Genomic DNA, 24,756 nt, shown 5'->3' on the forward strand with positions numbered 1-24,756 from the left:
AAAGCACATATTGGGCCTTGCCCACTGCATCAGACCGAAGTCCGGACTAACTGGGGCCTTGCCCCCTGCATCGGACCGAAGTCCGGAAACTGACTGGGACCTTGTCCCCTGCATCGGACTGAAGTCCGGACTAACTGGGACCTTGTCCCCTGCATCGGACCGAAGTCCGGGCTAACTGAACAGAACATAACATAAACATACCAACTAGCATGAACACACGTATACTGCATACTACTTCGGGTCGTAGCCTGGAACACATAACACATAAATCCTGTCTGAGCCACGAAGGCATCAAACATACTAACTACTATATCAGATCAACATCCGAAAACTACTGCTAGCTAAACGGGCCGGCATTGTGGCCTTAGACCCATTCCTACTGGAAGGAGACTCACCTGAACTGCTGAGCCCTGCTGATAAACCTCTGGCTGCTACTCGACAATCCCCTGAACCGCTGCTCCTCTAGCTCTCCGAGCTATCAATATACATATAACACTTAATCTGACAGTCAACCAAGTCAACTCTGGTTAAAGTCAACCTTCCAGGTCAACCTTACTCGCCGAGTCTTCCTAAAGACTCGCCGAGTTCATAAGCTCAGGGTCTTTCTTATTCGCGACCCGACTCGCCGAGTCAGTCCATGACTCGCCGAGTCAGTCCATGACTCGCCGAGTCCAACTAGTTCCAAGTCCTGACCTGTCCAACTCGCTGAGTCACCACCCGACTCACTGATTCGAGTCTCAACTCAAAGGGTTTAGGGTTTCGCGATCTGACTCTCCGAGTCCAAGAACAGACTCGCCGAGTCCTAGACAATCTTCAACCAACTCGTCGAGTTGTTCATCCAACTCGCCGAGTCCATGCCTAACTTCATCCGACTCGACGAGCTGTTCATCCTACTCGTCGAGTTCCTCCTCATCTTCAAGCTACTCGCCGAGTCCACTCGAAGGACTCGCCGAGTCTATCTAGTCCTCAATCCATGCAGTGGCTTTTCGAGCCAAACAGAGCTTCCAACTCATAGATCTATACTTCTAGGGCCTATTCCCCACGTAAAGTGGCAAACTTTACGTGTAGATAGAGAGATCTATGCTCAAAACACACTAAAATAGGGTTTATGGCAAACATGCCTCTTCAACATACCAAGGGCTGATACTTTAGGGGATTCAAGACCAAAACCAACATGGATCTGAGGTAGCAACCTCAGATCTGAACCTCCAACTCGAATTGGTTACATATCATACCAATAATGACCAAAACTCACACATAAGAATAGATCTAGATGCAAAGGGAGTCCAAGCAACAGCTTATTACCTCCAATTGGTTTGAAATGACTCCTCAATCCCAGATCTACAGTCCCTTCTTGCACCTCCAAGGTCTTTCTTCCTCCTCCAAGCTTTAGTGCACTCTTCAAGGCAAGATCTAGCTCAAAAACGGATATGGCGGCTAGGGTTTGGTGTTCTGAGGTAGAAAGGCAGTAAAGGAACCCTAGGAAAGAGAATGAGACGCTTAAATAGGCTCCAAGTCCCGGATTTAGGGTTTTCCTCGATCAGACCCAACTCGTCGAGTCTCCATGGCCGACTCGCCGAGTCGGTCGCTTTCACCACAACCCGGATCCCGCTCGGACTCGCCGAGTCCCTCCATGGACTCGCCGAGTCTCCCCTAAACTTGAGGTTTTCTTTCTTTTCTTGGCTTTCCAAACTTTGGGGTGTTACAAGGTGTATGCCCAACGTACTAGGGCGCGCCCTAGTACGCCTAGCGTACACAACGTACGCTCCGCGTACTACACCTGGGCAAAATCCCCGTATTGCCACTATGGGCCATTTTGCAATTCTTTTCAATCACAAAGGCCAAGATGCCATATTATTCAAACATAAGGTCAAAATTAGAAGTACCTCATCATTGGAATATACAAGATGACCTATTGTATACATGTTTGTGTACAAACACGTTTTTACACATAAATGCATACAAATATGTTTACTATGAAATAAGTGTTTCTATATATTTTTATAAAATACGTGTTTGTATATATATATTTTTTATAAAAACGTGTTTGTATAAAAACATGTTTTTATAAAAATGTGTTTGTATAAATACGTGTTTGTATACATGTTTTTTTTATATATAAAAGTGTGTTTGTATAAAAACGTTTTTTTTTTTTTTATAAAAATGTGTTTGTATACATAAATATATATATATATATATATATATATATATATATATATATATATATATATATATATATATATATATATAAATACATTTACTATGAAAACATGTTTGTATAAAAACATGTGTTTATAAAAACGTGTTTTATATATGGGTATAATAACATGTTTTTCATAAGTGTATTTCATGCAATTTTACATGACAACGTTTTTATAAATAGATGTTTAGAATAATTTTTTTTTATAAATAGGTATTTTTCATATAAGAATGTTTAAAAAAGTTTTTGTATAATTATTTTGCATAAAAAAATGTTTTTAAAAATCATTTTTATATAGAAAAAAAAGAAGTTTTTTTACGGGAAAATATGTTTTTGTTGTATAAATATGGTTTTTTACAGCAAAAAAACATATCTGAAACAAAAATTTGAAAAAAAAAAGACATAAAAAAAACAAACTTTAAGATAACTTGTACAAAAACTTGAATCTGAGGCAAACTTGTAAATTCTGGACCAAATTTGTAATAAAATTTAAAATTTGGGTCAAAATGTAATTTTTAAAAGTTTGATGACCTGTTGACTGGGTAAAATGGCCAAATTAAATCTAGTTTTTAGGACTTCATTAATTAAAGATTAAATCGATTATAAAATCAAAATATATAACTTTTTTGAAATTTTCCCACACTTTTAACATGCTTATATCATTTCAAATAATATATTAAGTTAATATAATAATATAAAGTTATATTAAGGGTTCAAAAAATAAGATACATGAACAAACGCCCATAAACAATGATAAAATTAATCCTACATAGTTATAAATCTTTTTTCTTAAGAATATATTTAAGAAAAAGAAATTCAACAACTATTATTGTTATATACGATTTAATTTAAACTAAGCATTTTTTTAAACATGCCTAATGTGTAAAGTGTAAACTAATATATTAGAAATTTATGTTTATTTTAAAAAAAGAACTAAGAATATATGTGTGCGCATCCCACACAACTTCTTTTTTAAGTTCTTCAAATGTTTCTTTTTTATGAATATCGGTCCAAATATATTCCATTAAGAGGTTTGCAATCTTTGACAAGTTCTTAATGAATTGTTGGTAGTAACCCGTCAATCCAAGATTTTTTTTTAATCTTTGGTAAACTCTTTGGGGATTTCTGCTTCATAATAGTTTCAATCTTTGTTGGATCCATTTTTATTCCATATTTGTTCACCACGTGACCAAGAAATTGTATTTCTTCGAGCCAAAACTCATACTTTGAGAAGTTTGCATACAAATTTTCTTCCAATCATTTGAGCACAATGTGTTAAATGTTCCTTATGCTCTTTTGTTGTCTTCAGTAAATAAAAATATTATCAATGAAAACTATCACAAACTTCATCAATATGTGGTTTACAAACCCTATTCATAAAGTCCATAGAAGTTGTGGGCTCGCTGGTTAGGCCAAAATGCATCACTGAAAATTCAAAATGTCGATATCTAGTTCGAAACTTTGTTTTCTCCACGTTCTCATATATTACTTTCAATTGGTAATAACCGGATCGTATCTTTAAGAAATAACTCACTCCTTGCAATCGATCAAAGAGATAATCAATCATGGTTAAAGGATATCGATTCTTTATGGTCACTTTGTTGAGGTCACGATAATTACTACACATTCTCATCGATATGTCTTTCTTATTCACAAACAACGATCGGACCTCCTCTAAGGTGAGGTGTTTGGTCTCACAAACCTTGGATTAACAACTCTTGAAAAAGTGTCATTAGTTCACTTAATTATGTAGGTGTCAAACGATATGGTGTCTTTGCAATTGGTACGGTTCTTGATACTATATCTATATGAAATTCCAATTGACATTCTACTAGAATTTCGGGTAGATCGTTGAGGAATACTTTGGGAAATCTTTCACAACATCAATATCTTCCTTTGTTTTCTTCTCTTTGATCGTATCTACCACATAAGCCAAGTAGGTTTAAGATCCTTTCTTCAAACACGTTCTTGCCTTCATTACATTTATGGCATTGATTTCACTAATTTTCTTTAAATATTGAATAAAAAAAAACTTGATAAATGGTGAGGATTACATTGTTCATTCCATAATTTTGGGAATCTACAATCATGAACCATATTCCACCGAACTTGATGGATCATTGAGTTTTTCCTCAAAGTCATTTTTAGGCCATCCGATATGGTAATGTGTATGATGTGTCCCACCTCATGACAACACCACTCCACCATCTTGGGACGGTGTTCACGCATGGATCCTCCATCAGAGAGAGAGAGAGAGAGAGAAAGAGAGAGAGAGAGAGAGAGAGAGAGAGAGAGAGAGAGAGTATCCTTTCTCTTATTTATAAAGCTCCGTAAGTTGGTTTACTCTACACCACGTCTACGATGTGTTCGGATTTGGGTTCCATAGAGGAAAAATCTTATGGATAGAGGGGTTGATGTTCCTTCTGTTATGTGTCCTTTCCTATGATGTTGGTTTGGAAGATACTTCTCACGTATTTTGAGTTGTTCGATAGTTGCTCATGTTTGGAATCGCGTTGCCAAGTGGGTCGACACTACCCTCGTGTCAAGTTGGAAGAGGAAGGCTCTTGAAGTTATTGTTATTACTATTATTTGGATGTTGTGGCGATATAGAAATCGCAGGGTGTTTCATAGTAACGATATCAAGAAAAGCAACAAATCCGATAGGAATCGCAAAGTTAGTTTTTGTGGTCCTTATGGATACAAAATCATATATGGTTTATATTTCTTTGTAATTTTCCATTTCTAGCTCCATTGCTTGTGGGTCTTTGAATAAAATTTAGCTGTTAAAGAAAAATCGGCTCCTTATGACCTTATCTTTCCAAAAGAATCACATAGAACGCATAGGGACTAAAAAATTAAAATTTAAAACTAAGAGACGCATAAGCTGGAACCCTAATACATTGCGGACCATATATGTAAATTCAAAGGGCTTGAAGCCCATGAACCTGCCTAATTTCACCATTTTCTGTATCGGACATTCAGACGCAAGCTAAAACACAGAGATAGAGAGACGAAGCGAGATGAAGACGATGACGGTGTCTCGGTCGAATTATCGCTATAAGTTCGGAGTGTTAATTTCTGGAATTGTGCTTTCGTTGTTGTTGTTGATCAATGCACCGAAGAAAGCCGAAGCTTCGAAGTCTCCGTCGGCTTTTGTTCAGACCGTCATCTACTCTAACAAGATCGCCGTGTTCTCCAAATCTTATTGCCCGTTAGATTTCTTTCGATTCATATTTATATATTTGAACACGCTGCATGCCTATTGTTAGAACAATCGTGAAATTTTTTGAGTTGAATATACGGAACTGCTTGAAATCATTCATTTTATCTCGTTACTTTGCGAAGTTTGTGATTAGTAGTTTGTTATTTATACGATTGGAATACACCAGGATGAGTTTTGTTGCGTAATTATATTGAAGATACAATTGATTATCGGCATCAATATTGAGAACACTCGGTGTTATTTGTCACGAATTTAGGTATTGTCGTCGTGCCAAACGCATCTTCAATGAACTACAAGAGCAACCTTACGTTGTGGAGCTTGATCATCGAGGTATTTGTCACCTAATCTTCCATTGTTCACTAAGTTTAGCATTTTCTTCAATTTTACTTGGAATGATCAATGATATAATGTGTAACACTAAAAATGTTAAGATGCCATTTTCAGATGATGGATCCCAAATTCAGGATGTGCTTTTAGATCTTGTTGGCCGTCGCACTGTTCCTCAAATATTTGTTAATGGAAAGCATATTGGTGGTGCTAGTGGTTAGCTTTCTTCTCTTTTTTACATATTATGTTCTCTTCATAAATTTACAAGGTTTCTTCTTCTTATATATGTAATTTATTCTTGTAGATCTTGAAGCAGCTGTTAGGAATGGCGAGTTGCAAGATCTCCTGGATAGTAAATGAAAAAGAAGGAGAATTCTGAAAGCTGTTGACCTCCTTTCGATGTAGTGTTGACTTTTCTTCCTCTGATGCATGCAAAATGTAAATCGTTTACTAGTGAAAACACAGAAAAGTGATGTCTATTGGATGTGTTTTACCAAATCATATTACTTTCCAAAACTTAGAATTTCTCAATTTGTATATCTAGTCTCTGAATGAATAAGATCATGAAGCCATTGCATATGTGTTGGGCCTCAAAGTTGACTTCTTGGCACTGAGTAATTCTTCTTGATTCTTATAAAAACATTAAAATTTACATTGCAATGTAGTGGCTTCAACAGGTTTTCAACTCCCTCTATTATACTAGATTCATCACCAACAATCAATTTCCCTCCTTGCCTTACAATTCTATCAACTTCTACAATCACAGGTGTGATTTTACACTTGCATGCAGGTTATAAAAGTTATAATCAATGATCTTAATACAAACTCATGTAGCTTTTGTGTGCACTGGAATTATCTCTCTTTTAGAATGGAGAAGAGATGGTTTGATGGAGAAGATTGTATGTCTCAGGGTACCCTTCAAAACTTAATACAAACTCATGACAGCAGAAATTGCAGCCTCTGACAAGAGCAAACTCAATTTGAGCTTCATGTTCATCTTTAGGGGCGAACAACATTGCAAGGGCGTTTCTGTCAAAAAGGTACCCTTCAAAACTTGCTACACCTAAAATTACTCTACTCAGAAGTGCAATAAAAAACTTGTTTCACATTTTGTTTTAGAAAACCTTAACAGCCGAATTCATAATCATTCAATCAACAGCCGAATTAATCAATTGATTATCATTTAAAAATGTTCACCTGTAATATATTGTTGAGGTGGCATTTTTTTAACAAAACACTTTCAAACTTCAAATCTTTTACCAATTTTTAAGACAGTTATAGCATCAAATATGGATGCTCAAAATAACTGAACCAAGAATTGAAAAAGAAACCCGAAGAATCGACCTGTTGAAAAACCCACAGTTTTGTTCTGTTCTATAGAAATAAGCTCTATATACAAGTTTGATTGATTAAGTATGATTGAAATGTTTAACACGATTTATGAGATTCAGTGTAAGTGAAAATAATGAAAATATATTTACAATCAGTCATCTTCTATTTTGTCTTTAGTAAATTACTTATTTTTGTTAGATTGTATCAACATGGTTAATGATTTTTTATATAAAAGTTACAAAAAAACAAAAAATTCGAATGTAATCAGGATAGGTATTAATTATATTGCCATTTCAGCAATATATTATACATGGACATCCTATGTGGAGAATGACCGAATGACATGACATAAGAATTCGTTAGCTTGTGTCATGTCATAGGTTATTAGGTTACCCATTGCTATAAAATGGGTGAATTTTCTAAAATAGAATGCAGTAATAAAAAATAATTTGAAAAGTAGGGTAATAAGAAAAAAAAAGGTTATAGTATATGATAAGGCAAGATGGAAATACATTGCTATTTCTTGCATTTAGCCTACAAATTAAACCTTGTTACTAATATAGTTTACCTTTTGTTTACCTGTTGTAACATATGTAGTCTAGGCCACCATCGAGAAACTGGGTCCCACCAGCAGGGAAAACTAACAAGTTCCCCAGTCACTTTCACCAAGTCATCCCATATATTGTATTCTTTTCGGTGAGATGTTGATTAGAGGTTTCAAGTGATCTTTGGAATTGGGTAATACATATTTCAGAACAATTGCAAATATATTGTGTTCCACCAACTGTTTAATTGAATTGCATCAAGTTGTGTAAATTGTTATATTTGTAATATTGATCTTGTACTCGTTAATGCTTGTTTTCTTGTCGACATATATTTGAGCATCTAAAGAAAAATGACGGTGGCTGGAAAAAAAAAAAAAAAAAAAAACAAAACCAAAACTGAACCAAAATACCCAATATTATGTCATTTTATGTATATGTTCAATTGATTACGGAGTTAATTAAGTATGTTGAAAAGTAAAACAATTAGGGATAATGACTTATAAGGGTAACATAGTTTAGGTTTTGTTCACATTTAGTCATTTTAAGTTATTTTTTGTTTGCATATTACCATTGAACTTGTTTGGATGGTTGGTGTAGGTAACATAGTTTAGGTTTTGTTCACATTTAGTCCTTTTTTGTCCATATATTACCATTAAACTTGTTTGGATTGTTCATATTATATCCTTATAAACTTGTTTGGACCGTTGATTTTACATCCTTATGCCTTGACAACTCTAGTTGTCTTCTATGTTGCCATTGAACTGCATTTCGACGATCCCGTGTTTAGTTTGAGCTCGGACCTACTCAATCTTTCACCTTCTTTAAACTATTATAACTCATTCGTTTGAAGTTGGAATGTCATGATCTTTTTCAACATGTAGTTTGTTATGTGTAATTCATTTTAGACTATGTAAACACCTTATTTGGTTACATGTTGATTGCATTATGGCTCTCGAAACATAGGGTATCAAAGTTGAATTTATGCTATTTTAGCATTGAGTTTATTGTTTGTACTTCATTTTAGACTAAATAAACACCTAATTTTTTTTTATATATTGGGTTAATTTTTATTGGTTGATTTGGTATTATTCTAAACATCTAGGCTCAAACCATTCAGTAGTTGTACCAACTGCATAAGAACATGTGTCAATTCCAACCGGGTATTTAATCGAAAACTGGCACTGACACCGGCATCAGAGCCGGTAGTCTTAATGGTCCGCTTATCGATTCTCATTATTAATTTAAACCGGTTCCGATTCCAAATCAGGTTCGGTTCGGATTGGTTGCTCATCTTAGTTCCAGCTAAGCACCATTGGCTTAGTCGGCCTTTATTTGACCAACTACCTAATATCATGCGGGCTTATCAAATAGTGGGATCGGTCCTAAAAAAATCAAACTATTTTCCCGTGATGTGAATAAACTATTGTAGAAAGGGTTAATGACTTATAATGGTAACATAACTTAGGTTTTATTCGCATTTGATCACTTATGTTTTTTTTATCTATATATTACAATTGAATTTGTTTTGAGTGTTCACATTACATCCTTATGATTGGCTGAAACCTATTCCAACCGTTCGTATAACGTGAACAATCCAAACAAATTCAACTGTAATATGTGGACAAAAAATAAATTAAAGGACTAAACATGAACAAAACTAAAACTATGTTACGCGTGTAAGTCACTATCCCAAACAATTATTATGCATTTCCGGTTCTATTGAACATTAATAGCAAGTATGCTTTTATGGGATCTTGTATTAATTATTTTTTTGGTGAAATACTTGTTTTTGTTAATATTTAGCTGAAGAAAGTAGAAACAATTAACAGGAAAAATCTGAAAATCAAAACAAAAAAAAAAAAAAAAAATGACGGTTTGGTTAAAACCAAAAGTTTAAGTTAAAAATCAAATGGAGCCCCTAAATAGAAAGAATCATCATTGGTGTACGGGTAGCCAAACCAAAAGATAACAATAAGCAATCTGTATGATGAACTTTAGATAGGTCGTGCATATCTATAATTATATCCAGTTGATGATTAAACTAGTGGGCTGTTTAATGTGATGGGATATTGTTGTTGAAGATTTAACTTTTTAGGCCGTTATTCCAAATATCGGGAAAAGGACATCATACATGGTCGTCAAAATCATAGTCCATGTTTTGACTTCCAAATAGCAAAATCGACAAGCGTTGTAAACTGAAATAATAAGCTTTGAATTTACAAAATTAAAAGTGGATTTTTGTATATGGTGCAAGAGTAAAATACAAATACAAGATGGCTAAATGCATTTTAGAGACAAGACTGAGCAGGAGTCCAGGAGTTGGTATACAAAAACCCTGTTAATACTATAATAGTATCACATAAAAACACCTGATTCTTGATACAAATCAAAAAAAAGGAGCGCACTAAGTCTATATAAGGGTTCACTACTATGAATAAAAACACCTGACATTTGTATGTGGTTCTAAATGTGTCCTCCAGATGGAAGTCGAGGCTTCCCCTTGATGGAATTCAAATGCTGTGTGACAAATATAACCCCCATCACAACTATGAGACACCCAACAAGCGTGCTAAAAAACAAGGCCCCCGGTTGCCTGGTTTGAACAAACCCATAAACCCCATTCGAAGTCACAACAATAATATCCGTGAGCCCATCGTTCGAAAAATCCGCATCCACCAATGCATGACTTGGCGGTGCAGGAAGCTCAATGGTCGCCAGTAGACTTCCTCTAGGCGACACCACTACCGCTTCCTGCTCACCCGCTGCCAATATCAAATGCTGCTGCTGGTTATTATCATCATGCATCATCCGCAACTGAAACGCTTTTAATGTCGGGACCACATAACCTGCATCCATCATGCCAGCTGGCGACCCAAGGTTTGACCATATCGCACCAGTCAACAGCTGCCATTGCCACACAGCTTCCTGCCCATGCAACCCCGGGGAGTAAGCCGTTACCTGCCACACACAATCATATCACCAAACTCTAATACTATTACTTTTCTTATTAAGTGAGTAAATTTTTATAAATTACAATATTGTCCTTACTATTATTTACCTCTCCGCGATTTGTTAGAAAAACAATGTCTCCATGGCTACCCTTGCGATGCTTATGGCCATCATTTGTAGGAATGAGGATGGGTGTTGCTACCTCAAGTGAAGTTACATCAAGACCCCTTCCAAAGCTTCTAGAATATTCCCCATGAGGAAACAAATTAAAAGGAGAATGATGACAAATGGAAACATTGAAAAGTTGTTCTTTCACTGGTACACCCGATGTTGCAACTGCCCAACAAGGTCTCAAAACTTCCATTGACCCACTAACAACCGTTTGCTCAGCTCCATTTCCCCCAACAGCCTGCAATGCACATAATAATAACTTGTATATATTTATTTTTTAAAACTTATATAGTATTAAATAATTATAAACCTGGACATGATCTAGAACTCCATCTCCGTTAACATCAGCATGCAATCCACCCTCTTGAAGGTGAAGCTAAAAAATTTAAAATATATTTATTAGTATTAGTTTTAGTATAAATAAATGATTTTACATGTTGTATGTTACCTTGCATAAGGTACGACCAGATGCTAAATGTAGAACTTCAATTCCTTCCTTTTCGTGGGCCACCAAAACATTGGGGACCCACCAGAGCTGTGTGTAATTTGTAATAGTGGGAACATAAGGTGATGCTTTTTTAGTTTTTGCTGAATTAGCAAAATCTGCAGCTTTTCCAATTAAATTTGAAATTTTTTTACTAGAGTCTTTCCCTGGAGGATGGTTTTCTTCTGGTTTGTTGAATGGGTAAGTTGAGGATTTTCCAGGTGTTTTTTTCACTGACTTTCTTTTATGCCGCCTAAAGTGGGCCAGCTTTAGCATTGTATCCTCCCTCCTATCCTGATTTATTTTATTAAAAAAAAAATTAAAGATAATGAAAAAAGAACACAAAAAAAAAACATGTATGATGTGTACTCACCCAGTGATGTGGCATGGTTCCTAGAACTGATTCCCTGAACTCCCTGCATTCAAACTACAATTGAACAAATGATGACATCATTAAGTAGCATTAACAGATTTAAGATTTATAATTTTTTTGTGTACCTCTCCTGGTTGACGCCTATTAAGAGCATGAACATCGAGTTTATAATTATGTTGTGGAATTAGTGGAGATTCATCTGATGGAGCAGCTTCCACGTTCTTTTAATAACAGAATGAATGTTAGTAAATGGAATAAAAAATAATCTATAAATAACAAATGGTTTATAAAATTATTACCTCATTCTTTCTACTCCAGCGAAGTGAACCAGTTCGCCCAGCAAAAGCATAAAATGCAAAATGGCGTAAATCCACAGCTGCAGATGCATCTGCAGACTACATGTAAAAAATATATATATATATATATATATATATATATATATATATATATATATATATATATATATTTTGATTTAAAAAAAAACATCAGAAACAAAATGTTGATAAAGACATAAAACTTAAAAAAAAATTGTTACTTCTTTTTCGCTTGCGCTTCTTCTATGCTGATCTGCACTTTCCTCAGCCATTTTAATCTCTTCAAAAGGATCAAGGTGCATCTGAAATAGTGTAGAAATGATTATTCAATTTTGATACAGTGTTATAAATTATAATGATGAAAATATAAAAACAGGAGAGTTGAAGAGACATACATGTGGCTGCATTTCCATCCTTCCTCCAACAATCACAAGCCCAGCATCTCCATGTTTTAATGTATAATTACTTACAGAAATTGATATCTCTCTATGGTGAGCATTGTGTGGGAAATCCTCCTGAAAAAACCAGAATGTATTAGAGTTTGACCCATAGAAACTGAGGTTTATGCAAAATTTATTTAAAAAAAAAAAAGAAAAGGTCACCTGAACATTTGTTTCCCATAGCTTTTGAAGGTTATGATCAAAGCACATTATAGACCAACCTGATGTAACAACTACCAAGACTTGTTTTTGCACTTGACCACGTTTGAAAGTTCGGTCAACTACCCCTGTTGCCATGGCTACTGCCCGTCTGCCCGAAGCAACACGGATCTTATCAGGTAACAAGTTTACTTCTGCAAGAACACGAGCCTCACTAAATCCTTCATCCACACGCCTAGAGTGAGGTTCTAAAACCTGGATCAGTGTGAGATAAAGAACATGTTCAGGACTCCAATCCCAATATAGGTGGTGATAGATGTAACTATAAACAGTGGTAGTGTAGTACCATTCGATTCTTAAGTTACAAATGCTAAAAGTTTATCTGCTATATAAGAGATAACACAAGGTTATATAGAAAATAATAGCCTCAATGTATGTTTGGAGCAACACTGAGTTAAAAATGACAAGTGTTTGAGAGTATTGCTTGGAAGAAGAAGAATAGAGGTTTGGGAATTTGAATATAATCCCAATTAGTTCATACTTTGAAACTATTGAAGTCCGAGCCAATCCCTATGAGCTATCCTTCAATTGAAACCCCAAATTCCATTCTACGAACTAGATAAACAATACCTGAATTTTAGCGTCATGGGTAGCAACAAGAACCTCTTTCTTCCCATCGCCATTAAGATCGGACACAATAGGTGGCGGAAGCCGTTCCCCCTCGTATTTAATTGGATATTCATCCGATAGATGGTACCACGCCTCCTTAAACGAAAAATCGCCTTCGTGCTATTGTCAAATAGAGATAAATTAGACGTAGTAATCATGTAACTCATGTAATTCCAACTAGAAGTACAAATTTATAAAAAAGAAATCAACAACTTAAACAGCTCTAGGGTTTTGAGGTCGATCAACCCTGTGACTTGAGATAATCTGATATACCTGAAGGGAAAAGAAAATGGCGAAAGCGGCGAGCATAAGGATTGCTAAATCTCGCTTCCTCATGTTGATGACGATGCAATCGTCTACTAATATTCCTTAATTTAATTGATCGATTTCTGAAAAATAGAAATAGAAGATCGATACTGAGAGCGACGATAAATTGCAGGGTGTAAGTGTAACGACGGTCTCGAGCGAGTTGGGGCGGTGTAGTTGAAAGCTGCGACTGAACTTCCTCCGACTCATTTATTTTGCCATCATTGCCCCTAATGTTTGCAAAATCTACATGAATACCCCCTTAGACTTAAAATAATAGGATAGGAAAATCTTATTATTACACAAGGAAGTTTGATGAATTTTCCCATTTAATTTACTTTTTTTTGCACAATAAATAATCAAAGTCATATTTTACTAATGAAATTGGGAAACCACAAATTTACTAACCGTTTATCGGGTTTTAGGGTAAATAAGGTGGAAACACAATGCCATATAATATTTATTACTTAGAAAAAAAAAAGTAAAAATCATTGAATTCATTATCCTTTCTCTCTCTCTCTTGAAACGATAATATCCGACAATGACAGTGACGTCTTTCATCCTACTAGGTGTACTGGAAAGTAACATTCCCATGAGAGTTTGTAAATCTTTGTCTTCATCAACGATGGGTTTTCTGTAATCGTGAATGACGAAATATCTGAAAAACCCATTCTTCATCGGCGAATCTTGATTCTAGATTTATGAAAAGATTTTTCTTGCAAGTTTGGATTTGATTCTCACATGAGCTAAACTGGATTTTGAGTTTTTGGTTCGATTCTTATAGTTTTGGGTTAGATTTTGAGTTTTTGGTTCGATTATATAGTGCAGATAGGTGTAATCTTTTGCCTTGTTTGAGAGCGACGGTGATAGCTAATCTTCTTCATTAGTATCAATACGGATATGAATTTCTTTGAGAGCGATGAAGTTCATAAAGATAGTGAAGTTCTTGAAGCTAATCGATCTGCGTTTTTCTTGAATGTAATCAATTTGTGTTTTCCTTAAAGGTAATGTATCCGAGTCTCTAGGTTTGGTGGTGGTGGACTGTATGGTGGTGGTGGTTGTGATTAATTTCTATCTTTTAATCTTGTTATTTTGACTTGCAGGCAATATGGAGGAGACAATTTTTGACTAACAATCATGGTTAGATTCATATTATGATTATGATTTCATTAACATTAATTATAGTTAGTGGTGATGGTGGGCGGTGGTAGACGAAGGTGGTTGGTGGTGGGAAGTGGAAGGTGAACTTCAACTCTTGATGAACTTCACAAAATACAAGTAATAATGGTGTTAATCATTAGGGGTTGTTAATGAAATCAAAATATGAAGTGAAAGATAGTAAGATACCTTCCATTGGATTTACAGGTTTAGCCGTTTAGCAGCAAGAACTGAGGTGGAGATGAAGATGAAAGCAAATAACATGGAGATAAGCTTTGCTATTTTTAGACTGAGAAGTGGGAGATTAGTTAGCTCCTAAAAATATATATAAATCTAATTTAAAAAATGCCAACATCAATAAAGTAACTGTTTATTTCCTTATCAAGTCACATAATGATGTAATTGACATGTAAAACGTAATTTTAATGATCTATTGCATAAAAAAAATAGTTTAGCGACCAAATAAGTAAAATAACCAAACTTCGTTGTTCTACAATAGTATTTTCCTAATAGAATAATCACAAAAATGATCCAAATTTTTGGTAGTAATCAAATTGACAACCATATTCGAAAAATTACATTGCAATGCCAATTGTAAAGCACTTGCATTTTGAAGTGTCCATATATTAGATAAAGCATTTTGAGTATGACATTTCACATTAATTGTACGAAGTAAAAATTTTGATTTTGCTTTATTTGATACATGGTATATTTCATATCTGATGATCACAACCAAAACTTTTTTCAAAACCAACACTCTAAAACTCATTGTAAAACTGTTTTCGCTAATGTACATATATACTTATAATATCTCATAATATAAACGCAAATCTCTAAACATTATTAAAAGATAAACTTTAATTCTAAACTGAAAAAATCAGGATCATTGATTAACCTCTTTATTTTTGTCCATAGATTTTAAAAACGTATATTACGTTTTAAATTAGAATTTTATTAATAACACTTAAATCTCACCAAAAATAAAATGAACTAAATTATGAATTTTATTAATGACAATTAAATATCACCAAAAATAAAATAAATTAAATTAGGAATTCTATTAATGACAATTAAATCTCACAAAAAAATAAAATGAAAAAAATACTCCGCCTCCTTCAATTCTTTACATAATATATCTAACCTAAATTTTGTAGTGGAGAAGAAATTAGGGAAAACAAATTGTTTTGATTATTACTTAACGATTTAGATTTGTAGTCGAACGACTGGATTATAAATACATCAGAAAAAGGTAAGAAAACAAGTAACTCCAATTCCACTTGACAACTTTTTAGTCATCTCATATATGCTTATTTCTTGATAACGAATATTTGTAATATTTATCGATATTTGTGTGCTAAAGTTGTGACAACATGAAAATGATTGTTACTCAAGTTGCTTGATTTTTTTTTGGATTTCTTGTAGGTCGAAATTGGAGTTGACGAACAACAGAAATTGTCGAATTCATCTGGGTTCTTGTGAATGTAAGTAAAATATATTTTGATTTTTATGTTATGAGGGTGTTAAATTTTGTGGTTTGAAATTTAATTGTCGCAGTTGTGTTATTTAGAAATTTGAATCGAACCTTTCTATGGGATTCCCCATTTTTTTCATACTTTTGACGAATTGTTCAATAAGTTGAGCAATTAAATTATAAACGATAGACTCATACACAAGGTATGTCATATCCTTCGCTTTTGGTTGTTAAAATCACAAATTTGATTTTTTTTTCGTTTTTTTTTGATGTGTTGGATTTGAGACATTTCTCTAAATATTATTAAAAGAGAACCTTTAATTCTAAACTAAAGAAATCAGGACCATTGATTGCATTTCAATCATATATTTTCCACCTTTGAATTATTTGATGACATCATCTTTGTCAACCCCTTTTATTTTTGTCCATAAATTTTATAAAACGTATATCCTCCCTAATAAATGAAAATGATTTTGCCAAATGTCATTCTCTCATGCATTATGCCACATGTCATTTTGTCATAATTTTGAAATATTTATTTTCCACTTGTCATTTACTTCATTTTTCATTTTTCAATATATCAGTAATTTAGTTTCCATAAATTAAACATATCATAATTACTATATTAATGTAAATTTTCAAATTTCAAATTTAATTTTAAATAAATTTACAGTTTAAACCTTTGTATTTAACATTTTGTTATAATTAACACGTTTAGTACATGGGTCTGACAACTAAACAAATAATTTTAATTTTCATGTTTTTTTCTTATAATTTTATAATTATTTTAAAGTTCAAATTAAAATAAACTTTCCATTTAATCATTTGTATTTAACATTTTATTTTAATCAACCCGTATAACATACGGGTCTCACACCTAGTAACGTTTTAAATTAGAATTCCATTAATGAGACTTAAATCTCACAAAAAATAAAATGAATTAATTTAGGAATTCTAATGACAATTAAATATCACCAAAAATAAAATGAATTAAATTAGGAATTTTATTAATGATAATTAAATCTCACAAAAAATAAAATGAAAAAAATACCCCGCATCACTCAATTCTTTACATAATATATCTAACCTAAGTTTTGCAGTGGAGAAGAAAATGGGGGAAAACAAGTTGTTTTAATTTTACTTAACGACTTAGATTTGAAGTCGAACGACTGAAATTATAAATACATCAGAGAAAGATAAGAAAACAACTATCTCAAATTTCACTTGACAACTTTTTAGTCATCTCATATATTCTTATTTCTTGATAACTAATATTTGTATTATTTATCAATATTTGTGCTAAAGTTGTGACAACATGAAAATGTGAAACATCCCAAAATTCAAGCCCGAAAATTTCATTTTTGAATTAATATGTTTAATAAATATTTTACCAAAACATTGTCGATAAAACAACATCTTACAAAATCATAATGTTGTGTCTCAAACCATGACATCAAAAGTAATGAAAATCAGAGTACAATCCCAGAAACTCAATGCGGAAACCATGTGTGTGTGTGATGCGCTGCTACACCGCCGACTCCTTCCCCTTCGACGAAGAGGTACCTGAAACCAAAACCAAAACTGTAAGCATAAAGTTTAGTGAGTTCCCCCATCATACCACATACCATACAATATCGTCGGTATCTTTCAACCGATAACCTTCATCAGTATCTTTCAACCGGTAACCATCATCGGTATCTTTCAACCGATAATCATTATCGATATCTTTCAACCGGTAACTGCCATCAGTATATTTCAACCGGTAACTGGGGACTATTTCACCCCTACCACTAGCATGCAACAACAGATATAAGCATACAATCAGGCATATTCGAGTACTGACCTACCCCTAGGTCCTAAGGACCACTGTCAGGGAAGCTAATCCCTATTACACACATAACATGTCATACAATTAAATCTTATGACCAAAACACATAACCAGACCAAGATAATTATCACAAAGACAATCATCTTCTAAATACCCCTTTTTGGTGGGCCGACATTGTGGCCTTAGACCCACCCCTACTGGAAGGTAACTCACCTCAATGTCGTGCAGTGTTTGAATTATCCTCGGCGCACAAGTCAACTCCCTTCGACTCCTCGATTCCTGCACGACAGCCTTCAAGTCAACACACAACACGTGCAACCCTAAACAGGGTTAGTCCAAGTCCAGTCAAAGTCAACTTCAAGTTGACCCGACTCACCGAGTTGGGCCGTCAACGCGTCGAGTCCCTAACCCTTTACTCATCCTTATCCACGTCTCGACTCGTCGAGTTTGGCATTGACTCGACGAGTTCCTCTCTTGTATGAACATCGCATGAAACTCATCCGACTCGTCGAGTTATATGAACACTCGTCGAGTCCACCTTCATCTGATGAACAAGTCATGTCCTCGACTTGCTGAGTTGCAAAAACAACTCGTCGAGTTCATCTTCAATCTTAAGAAGATTGCCTTGGACTCGCCGAGTCTGTTCTAGTACTCGTCAAGTCCCATGAACTCCATGTCTAAAATTACGTCCAATGCGTTGGGTCACTCTTTATGTCCGGTTACAACCCTTCTAACACTCAACTGAGTTCTTTTGACCTTCAACAGATATGGGGCTCAAAACCCTGGACTCGTCGAGTCCCAGGAACGGACTCGCCGAGTCGGTCACGTCCATACTCTAAATCCTCGATTTCTGATGTACAACCTTTGATCAAAAGATAGATCCAAGCTTCTACAATCGATCTAGCTCGTAAAGTTACAAACTTTACGTGATTGCATGGGACTTTGAGCTCAAAAAGACATAAAACAAGCTCTTAAGATGCATGGGACCTTTCATAGATGCAAAAGCAGTCCCCAACTGCCTTGTGACTCCCTTAATGACGTGATTCAGAAGCTCTAACCCCTAACCATGTTTGCAATCATTGTTGTCCATAAAAAATGGCTTTTAAAATCCCTAAACCTCCCCCAAAAGGAATCTAACAAATGAAAGAGCAAGGTTACAGCTTTTTATCTTCAACGAACTGTAGAAGGTGCACAAAATTGGGTTCCCTTGGTCTTTACTTGCTTCCTCAAGCTTTTCTCCTACCTTCTTAAGACCACAAGCACCAAAATCCACCAACAAGGCTTAGATTGCTTCAATAACGGCTAGGGTTTCAATGAGAGGTGTTCTGGGAGCATAAGGGACGTTGTGGCTGACATAACATTATTTAAATAGGGTGCAAACCCTCAGATTAGGGTTTTTGTCAAGATAGGGTCTACTCGGAGTCCGGGACCCGACTCTTCGAGTCCATCACTTAAATCCCGCATCCCGTCCCGCTTCTACTCGGCGAGTTGGTCCTTCAACTCGCCGAGTCCAAGGCAAAAAATGCAAATTACTTAGAAAGAAATACGTGTAACGCCCGGGTTTCGGGGCTAAGCATTTTTGACAATGTAATAGTCTAGGTCAACTATTGTAACTCATTTTGAAATAATGAAGATGAAATATTTGAGTATTATGTGAATTATGTGTATTTATGTGCTTATTATTTAATTATAAATGTATAATTAATAAGGAATAAAAATAAGCATCAAAATTAAAGTTTGAGATAATTCCGATATCTTTATATAAAGTTTTATTGGTCGAAACAAGGATTCTGGGGATATAAAGAATGCCAAAATCCGAGTTATAACGAAGAAGTTATGGTCCGCCGAAGTTTTACGGCAAAACCGACACGACACCGGGAGACGTAAATAGTGAATTTATGATGGAGGACTTTTTAGCCTTAGTGATCCAAACGAAAGTAGTAGAATATGTTAAACTGAGAAAATCCATAAAAAGAACGCCCAAATCTGACTTCGTATGAAGAAGTTATGATTTTTTTAAGATTCGGCTTAGCAGTGCACGGCCCAAAACTCGAATTTTAGTTCGAGCGGTTTTTGGCTTACGCGACCTAAATGAGAGTTGAAGATCTCGTTAATAGGAACTCAACGGTAAAAATATAGACAAAAACGGAGTTCGTATGAAGGAGTTACGAATTCTTCGCGGTCATTTAACAGTCTAAATGTCTCCTATAGTTAAATTTGATATCGGTCGAGAATTAGCCAACGGAGTCTAAATGAAAGTTGTAGATCTTGTTTTTACCTACGCGTGGAAAAAAAGAACGTCAAAAACGGAGCTCGTATGCGAAAGTTACGGGGTCTAGAAGTCGGCAGGGTGCTGCTGCAAAAGGGGTGACGTGGCTGAATATGGGCCAAGGCTTTCTCCCCAAGGAAAGCCATCGGGTGATGACACGTGGAACCGACTCGGAGAGTCAGTGAACCGACTCGGTGAGTCCGTCAGGATTTCACCCTATAAATAGAAGTGTCGGGTTCTCTCATTTCTCACACCTTTCCCCACTTCTTTCTCTCTCTATACTCTCTCTCTAGCCTATCCTAACCCCCCTAAGGTCTAGGTAAACCCCCTAGCACCCGAAGGAAGCCCCGAGGCTCCCGAAGTCCCGAGAAAAGAGCCTTTCGGCTCGGGAACGCTGCTCCAGCGAAGCACGGTTTTGCGAAAAACCCGCTGTAAGTGAGCTGTACCTATCCTATCTTTAGTATAACTTATGTTACAATATAGTAATGTTATTAGGACCTTATAATAAGTAATTGGGCTATTTTTATGGGTTATATAAGTGTCGTTTAACACTTATATAATAGTAATAATAGCTAGATTATTAATTAGTCGCAGTGAATATTAGACTAAACCCTAGTGGCAATGATACTAGGTTTTGCCGAAGGAAAAATGTGTTAAGAGTAACGAAGTGCTGTCCAAGCGCCGAGTCACCACCTACTCAGGTGAGTGCATAGTTACTCTCAGCTTACACATAGATATGAAGTATTTTACATAAATTACGTGCTATGTGTGCATATTATCTGAATACTTGCTATCTATGCTGGATGAACATTGTTATACATGTTTTCAATGATTTGAACTGTATATGTATTTTATATCTACAAAAATGTTGGGGCAAAACATGGGTAGATGTAATAGGTGATGTGTGATAAAAATGATGAGAGGCCTCGATGTTGATGTTGTTGATTCTGTCATCTAGCGGAGTATGGATGACGACCATGGACTATTCTAGACAGTCCAGTGGGACACTAGCAAGCTCACAACATGTAGGTGTTTGCGAACGATGTGTTCACCGGTGTACTCCATCCCCCACATGGTTGCCTTTAGGACATTTATTGCTAAGGAATCCCCTTAGCAGAAGTGTCCGTCCCGATGATGATCCTTAGGCTAGGTCCCTTATGATAGGTGTTTAGGGACGTAAAGTGAGGATAACGGGAACGGGTAATCGGGTTATCGTTGATTGATGAAAATAATTAACTTATTTATTGTGGGTTGAAAACCCTATGTGCTCACCAGGCTCCCAAGCCTGACCCACTCGGTTTTATGTATTACAGGTAGTGGCGCTTGAGCATAGATATGATGTTTGGACGAGGGATTACGGATATAGGCATGTAGATATGAAATAATGTAGTAAGGTTTATATTGTACTGTTTATGCTTTTGATCTGTACGAACAAGTCTTTTAATGAAATACATTTCTATGGAAATGCTTTTGATAAATCTTTATCATATTTTGTTTTGGGACAAATTCTGCAACACTTTTATTTAAAATGTTACTCTGATTTTCAAACAAAGCATAAACAAAATCGGTCTTTTCTGGCCGTGATTTTGGGGATGTCACAGTTGGTATCAGAGCATTAGTTTAAGCGAACTAGGAATTTGTAGGATTTCTAGACTTAAACTTAGAATGCTAAGCGATGATTGTGAGGTGTGAGCACTAGCTTATTTTAGGAACTATGCCTAAAATGCTTTTATGTGCTAAATGTTTTGTGCCAGATATGCTGTTATTCGTTCGGATCTATGGTCTCTGGAAACCTTATGTGTTTAGGATTCTAAACGTACGACTACGATATTAGAACTAGCATATAAACGTTTCGGAGAGATAAGGATGATTTGAACATCAGTCCTTAATAAAGATCTAAATTCACCTTATTCGGTGTATAGATCAAGATGGCAAGAACCCGTAGCGGAAACGTGAATGCAAATGGGAACAGAAACCAACCCCCAGTGATTGAGAAAATACCGGTTGTGGAAGTCGTTGCTGAGCCAATAACAATGGCCGGAGCACACGCGATGATCCAAGCGATGTTGGATCGTCAAATGGAGGAAACCATACGTTTGCTCCAGCAAAATCGAGAGGAAGCGACTATTCAAATCGAACAGCCCGAGTTGAACGAAGGGCAGACTGAGGAAGGAAACTACAGTGGGACTGTTGGTCAAGCCAACCCACCGATAGTTAGGCAAAACCACCAGGATGGAGAAAATGACGGACGTGGATGCAAATACAAGGATTTCATGGCGTCCAAACCACCGAGTCTATCTGAAAGCCCGACGCGGTGGAAGTCATGAACTGGATCTCTGAGATGGAGACGATGTTTGAGAGTTGAGAGTGTAGCAATAGGCAGAAGACCGCTCTCGCGGTTCCTCTATTGAAATCTGGAGTACTAAGCTGGTGGAAGCTACTAACTGATTCAATGCCCAAAGGTGAAGCAAGCAAGATGTCGTGGGAGGATTTTCTGGTACAGTTGAAGATGCAATACTGCTCTGAGCAGGATCTTCTGGAGATCAACAACGAGTTCCAAAATCTAAAGAAGGGAAAATGAGTGTTACTGAATACGTTGCAAGCTTTACTGAGAAAATGAAGCTTGTTCCTCACCTCGTCCCAACTGAACTCTCCAAGGTTAACAAATTTGCTCTCGGATTACCAGTGGACTTTGGACCAATGGTCAAGCAAAATACCACTTTGAAAGTCGCTATTTGGGCTGCTAAGAATGTGGAGACCCAGATACGAGAGAAGGGTCTGGAGAGAGCGGAGGTGTGAGAGAAAAGGAAATTTGACGGATCCTCGAGGTCCGGAAAGAAGAGTAAATTCTCGAAATCTGGTTCGAGAGGAGGAGGATCAGAAGCGAAGTGGTGTGACAAGTGCAAGAAGAAGCACTCTGAAAAGTGTGACAGAGGGGTCACTTGTTTCAAATGCGGAAAACCTGGGCACTACACCAACGAATGCACGTTCACTAAGAAGGTCTGTTATGAGCGCAACGAGGAGGGGCACATTTCAAAGGATTGCCCGAAGAAGAAGGAGGCAGGAAGACCCAACATACCACCCAAGCCGAAGTCAAGAGCCTTCCAGATGACGCTCGAGGCTGCAAAGGAGGCAGCAGACGTCGCTTCAGGTACCTTTCTTGTAAATGGTTTGCCTGCAAAATATACTATTTGATTCGGGAGCCAACTACTCCTTTGTGTCGCATAAATTTGGTGGGAAATTAGCATTGCCTGTAGAAAAACTTGATAATGCCCTGATTGTAGAAGTTGCCAGTGGCAAATTCGTACTTGTTAGTAATCGTATTAGGAACATCGTCATTGACCTAAACGGAAACGAATTCCATGAGGAGCTATTACCCATAGAGTTAAACAGTTTCGACATCGTTTTGGGTATGGATTGGCTTAGTGCCAACGATGCCGAGATTCGATGCCGAAAGAAGATAGTAATGGTAAACCCACCCGGAAGGGAATCATTTATGGTGTACGGGGACAAACGCAGAGTGAATTCTGGAATCATCTCCCTAATGAAAGCCAGGAAATGTTTGTCCAAAGGATGTGCATCATACTTGGCATTCGTAATCGATGCTAAGAAGGAGAAGAAAAAGGTGCAGAATATACCAGTTATGTGTGATTATCCGGAAGTCTTTCCCGAAGATCTTCCCGGATTACCACCCGATAGGCAAGTGGAGTTTCGTATAGACTTGTTACCAGGAACGACACCGATAGCAAAAGCACCATACCGATTAGCACCGACGGAGATGAAGGAGCTCATGACGCAACTTCAGGAGCTGTTGGACAACGGTTTCATTCGACCTAGTTCATCAACCTGGGGAGCTCCGGTGTTATTCGTGAAGAAAAAGGACAGAAGTATGAGAATATGTATAGACTACCGAGAGCTGAATAAGGCAACTGTGAAGAACAAGTATCCATTGCCGAGGATTGATGACCTATTCGATCAGCTGCAAGGTTCAAGCTACTTCTCAAAGATCGATCTTAGGTCAGGATATCATCAGCTGAAGGTGGGAGAGCAGGATATTGAGAAGACTGCATTCAGGACAAGATATGGACACTATGAGTTCTTGGTTATGTCATTTGGACTAACCAATACTCCTGCATCATTCATGGATTTGATGAACAGGGTTTGTAAACCATTCCTCGATAAACCCGTCATAGTGTTCATCGACGACATTCTCATCTACTCGAAAAGCCAAGAGGAGCATGGCAAGCATCTACGGGAAGTATTAGAAGTGTTGAAGAAGGAGAAGCTTTTTGCAAAGTTCTCCAAGTGTGATTTTTGGATCCGAGAAGTTCAATTGTTGGGTCATGTTGTCAACCAGGAGGGAATAATGGTGGACCCCGCAAAGATCGAGGCTGTGATGAAGTGGGAACGTCCAAAGATCCCCACGGAGATTCAAAGCTTTCTAAGATTAGCCAGATATTATCGACGATTTATCCAAGGCTTTTCTTCGATAGCTGCTCCATTGACAGCTTTGACCCACAAAGGGCTACTTATACATG

General features: G+C 36.3%; 2 protein-coding genes across 2 annotated transcripts; one reads left to right on the forward strand and one right to left on the reverse strand.

Annotated features, from left to right (window-relative positions):
• Window positions 1-5,147: 5,147 nt before the first annotated feature.
• LOC145087325 (Glutaredoxin family protein) lies at window positions 5,148-6,329 on the forward strand. The gene is made up of 4 exons (XM_079025266.1): window positions 5,148-5,411; window positions 5,680-5,753; window positions 5,868-5,966; window positions 6,055-6,329. The coding sequence occupies exons 1-4, from the start codon at window positions 5,221-5,223 to the stop codon at window positions 6,108-6,110; spliced, it is 420 nt and encodes a 139-aa protein (XP_078881392.1). The 5' UTR covers window positions 5,148-5,220; the 3' UTR covers window positions 6,111-6,329.
• Window positions 6,330-9,842: 3,513 nt separating this feature from the next.
• LOC145087326 (FG-GAP repeat-containing protein) lies at window positions 9,843-13,672 on the reverse strand. The gene is made up of 12 exons (XM_079025267.1): window positions 13,460-13,672; window positions 13,148-13,306; window positions 12,521-12,772; window positions 12,314-12,433; window positions 12,140-12,220; window positions 11,904-11,999; window positions 11,730-11,825; window positions 11,605-11,658; window positions 11,196-11,525; window positions 11,058-11,123; window positions 10,686-10,985; window positions 9,843-10,585 (listed from the first exon to the last, which is right to left on the reverse strand). Exons 1-12 carry the CDS (start codon window positions 13,520-13,522, stop codon window positions 10,091-10,093), a joined length of 2,112 nt encoding a protein of 703 aa, XP_078881393.1. The 5' UTR covers window positions 13,523-13,672; the 3' UTR covers window positions 9,843-10,090.
• Between the last annotated feature and the right edge of the window lie 11,084 nt (window positions 13,673-24,756).

This window comes from Lactuca serriola, chromosome 2, assembly GCF_051521515.1.
Source record: "Lactuca serriola cultivar US96UC23 chromosome 2, Lser_US96UC23_V15, whole genome shotgun sequence".
Classification (NCBI taxonomy): Eukaryota; Viridiplantae; Streptophyta; class Magnoliopsida; order Asterales; family Asteraceae; genus Lactuca; species Lactuca serriola.

What these genes read in the sequence shown, in the direction of transcription:
- LOC145087326 (XM_079025267.1), bottom strand. Translation starts at nt 13,522, where the DNA reads ATGAGGAAGCGAGATTTAGCAATCCTTATGCTCGCCGCTTTCGCCATT. An exon ending in GAGTTCTAGATCATGTCCAG is followed by an intron (nt 10,986 to 11,057) that starts GTTTATAATTAT and finishes TGTGCATTGCAG; the next exon opens with GCTGTTGGGGGAAATGGAGC. An exon ending in TTCTAACAAATCGCGGAGAG is followed by an intron (nt 10,586 to 10,685) that starts GTAAATAATAGT and finishes TGTGTGTGGCAG; the next exon opens with GTAACGGCTTACTCCCCGGG.
- LOC145087325 (XM_079025266.1), top strand. Translation starts at nt 5,221, where the DNA reads ATGAAGACGATGACGGTGTCTCGGTCGAATTATCGCTATAAGTTCGGA. An exon ending in TTCTCCAAATCTTATTGCCC is followed by an intron (nt 5,412 to 5,679) that starts GTTAGATTTCTT and finishes TCACGAATTTAG; the next exon opens with GTATTGTCGTCGTGCCAAAC. An exon ending in TGTGGAGCTTGATCATCGAG is followed by an intron (nt 5,754 to 5,867) that starts GTATTTGTCACC and finishes TGCCATTTTCAG; the next exon opens with ATGATGGATCCCAAATTCAG.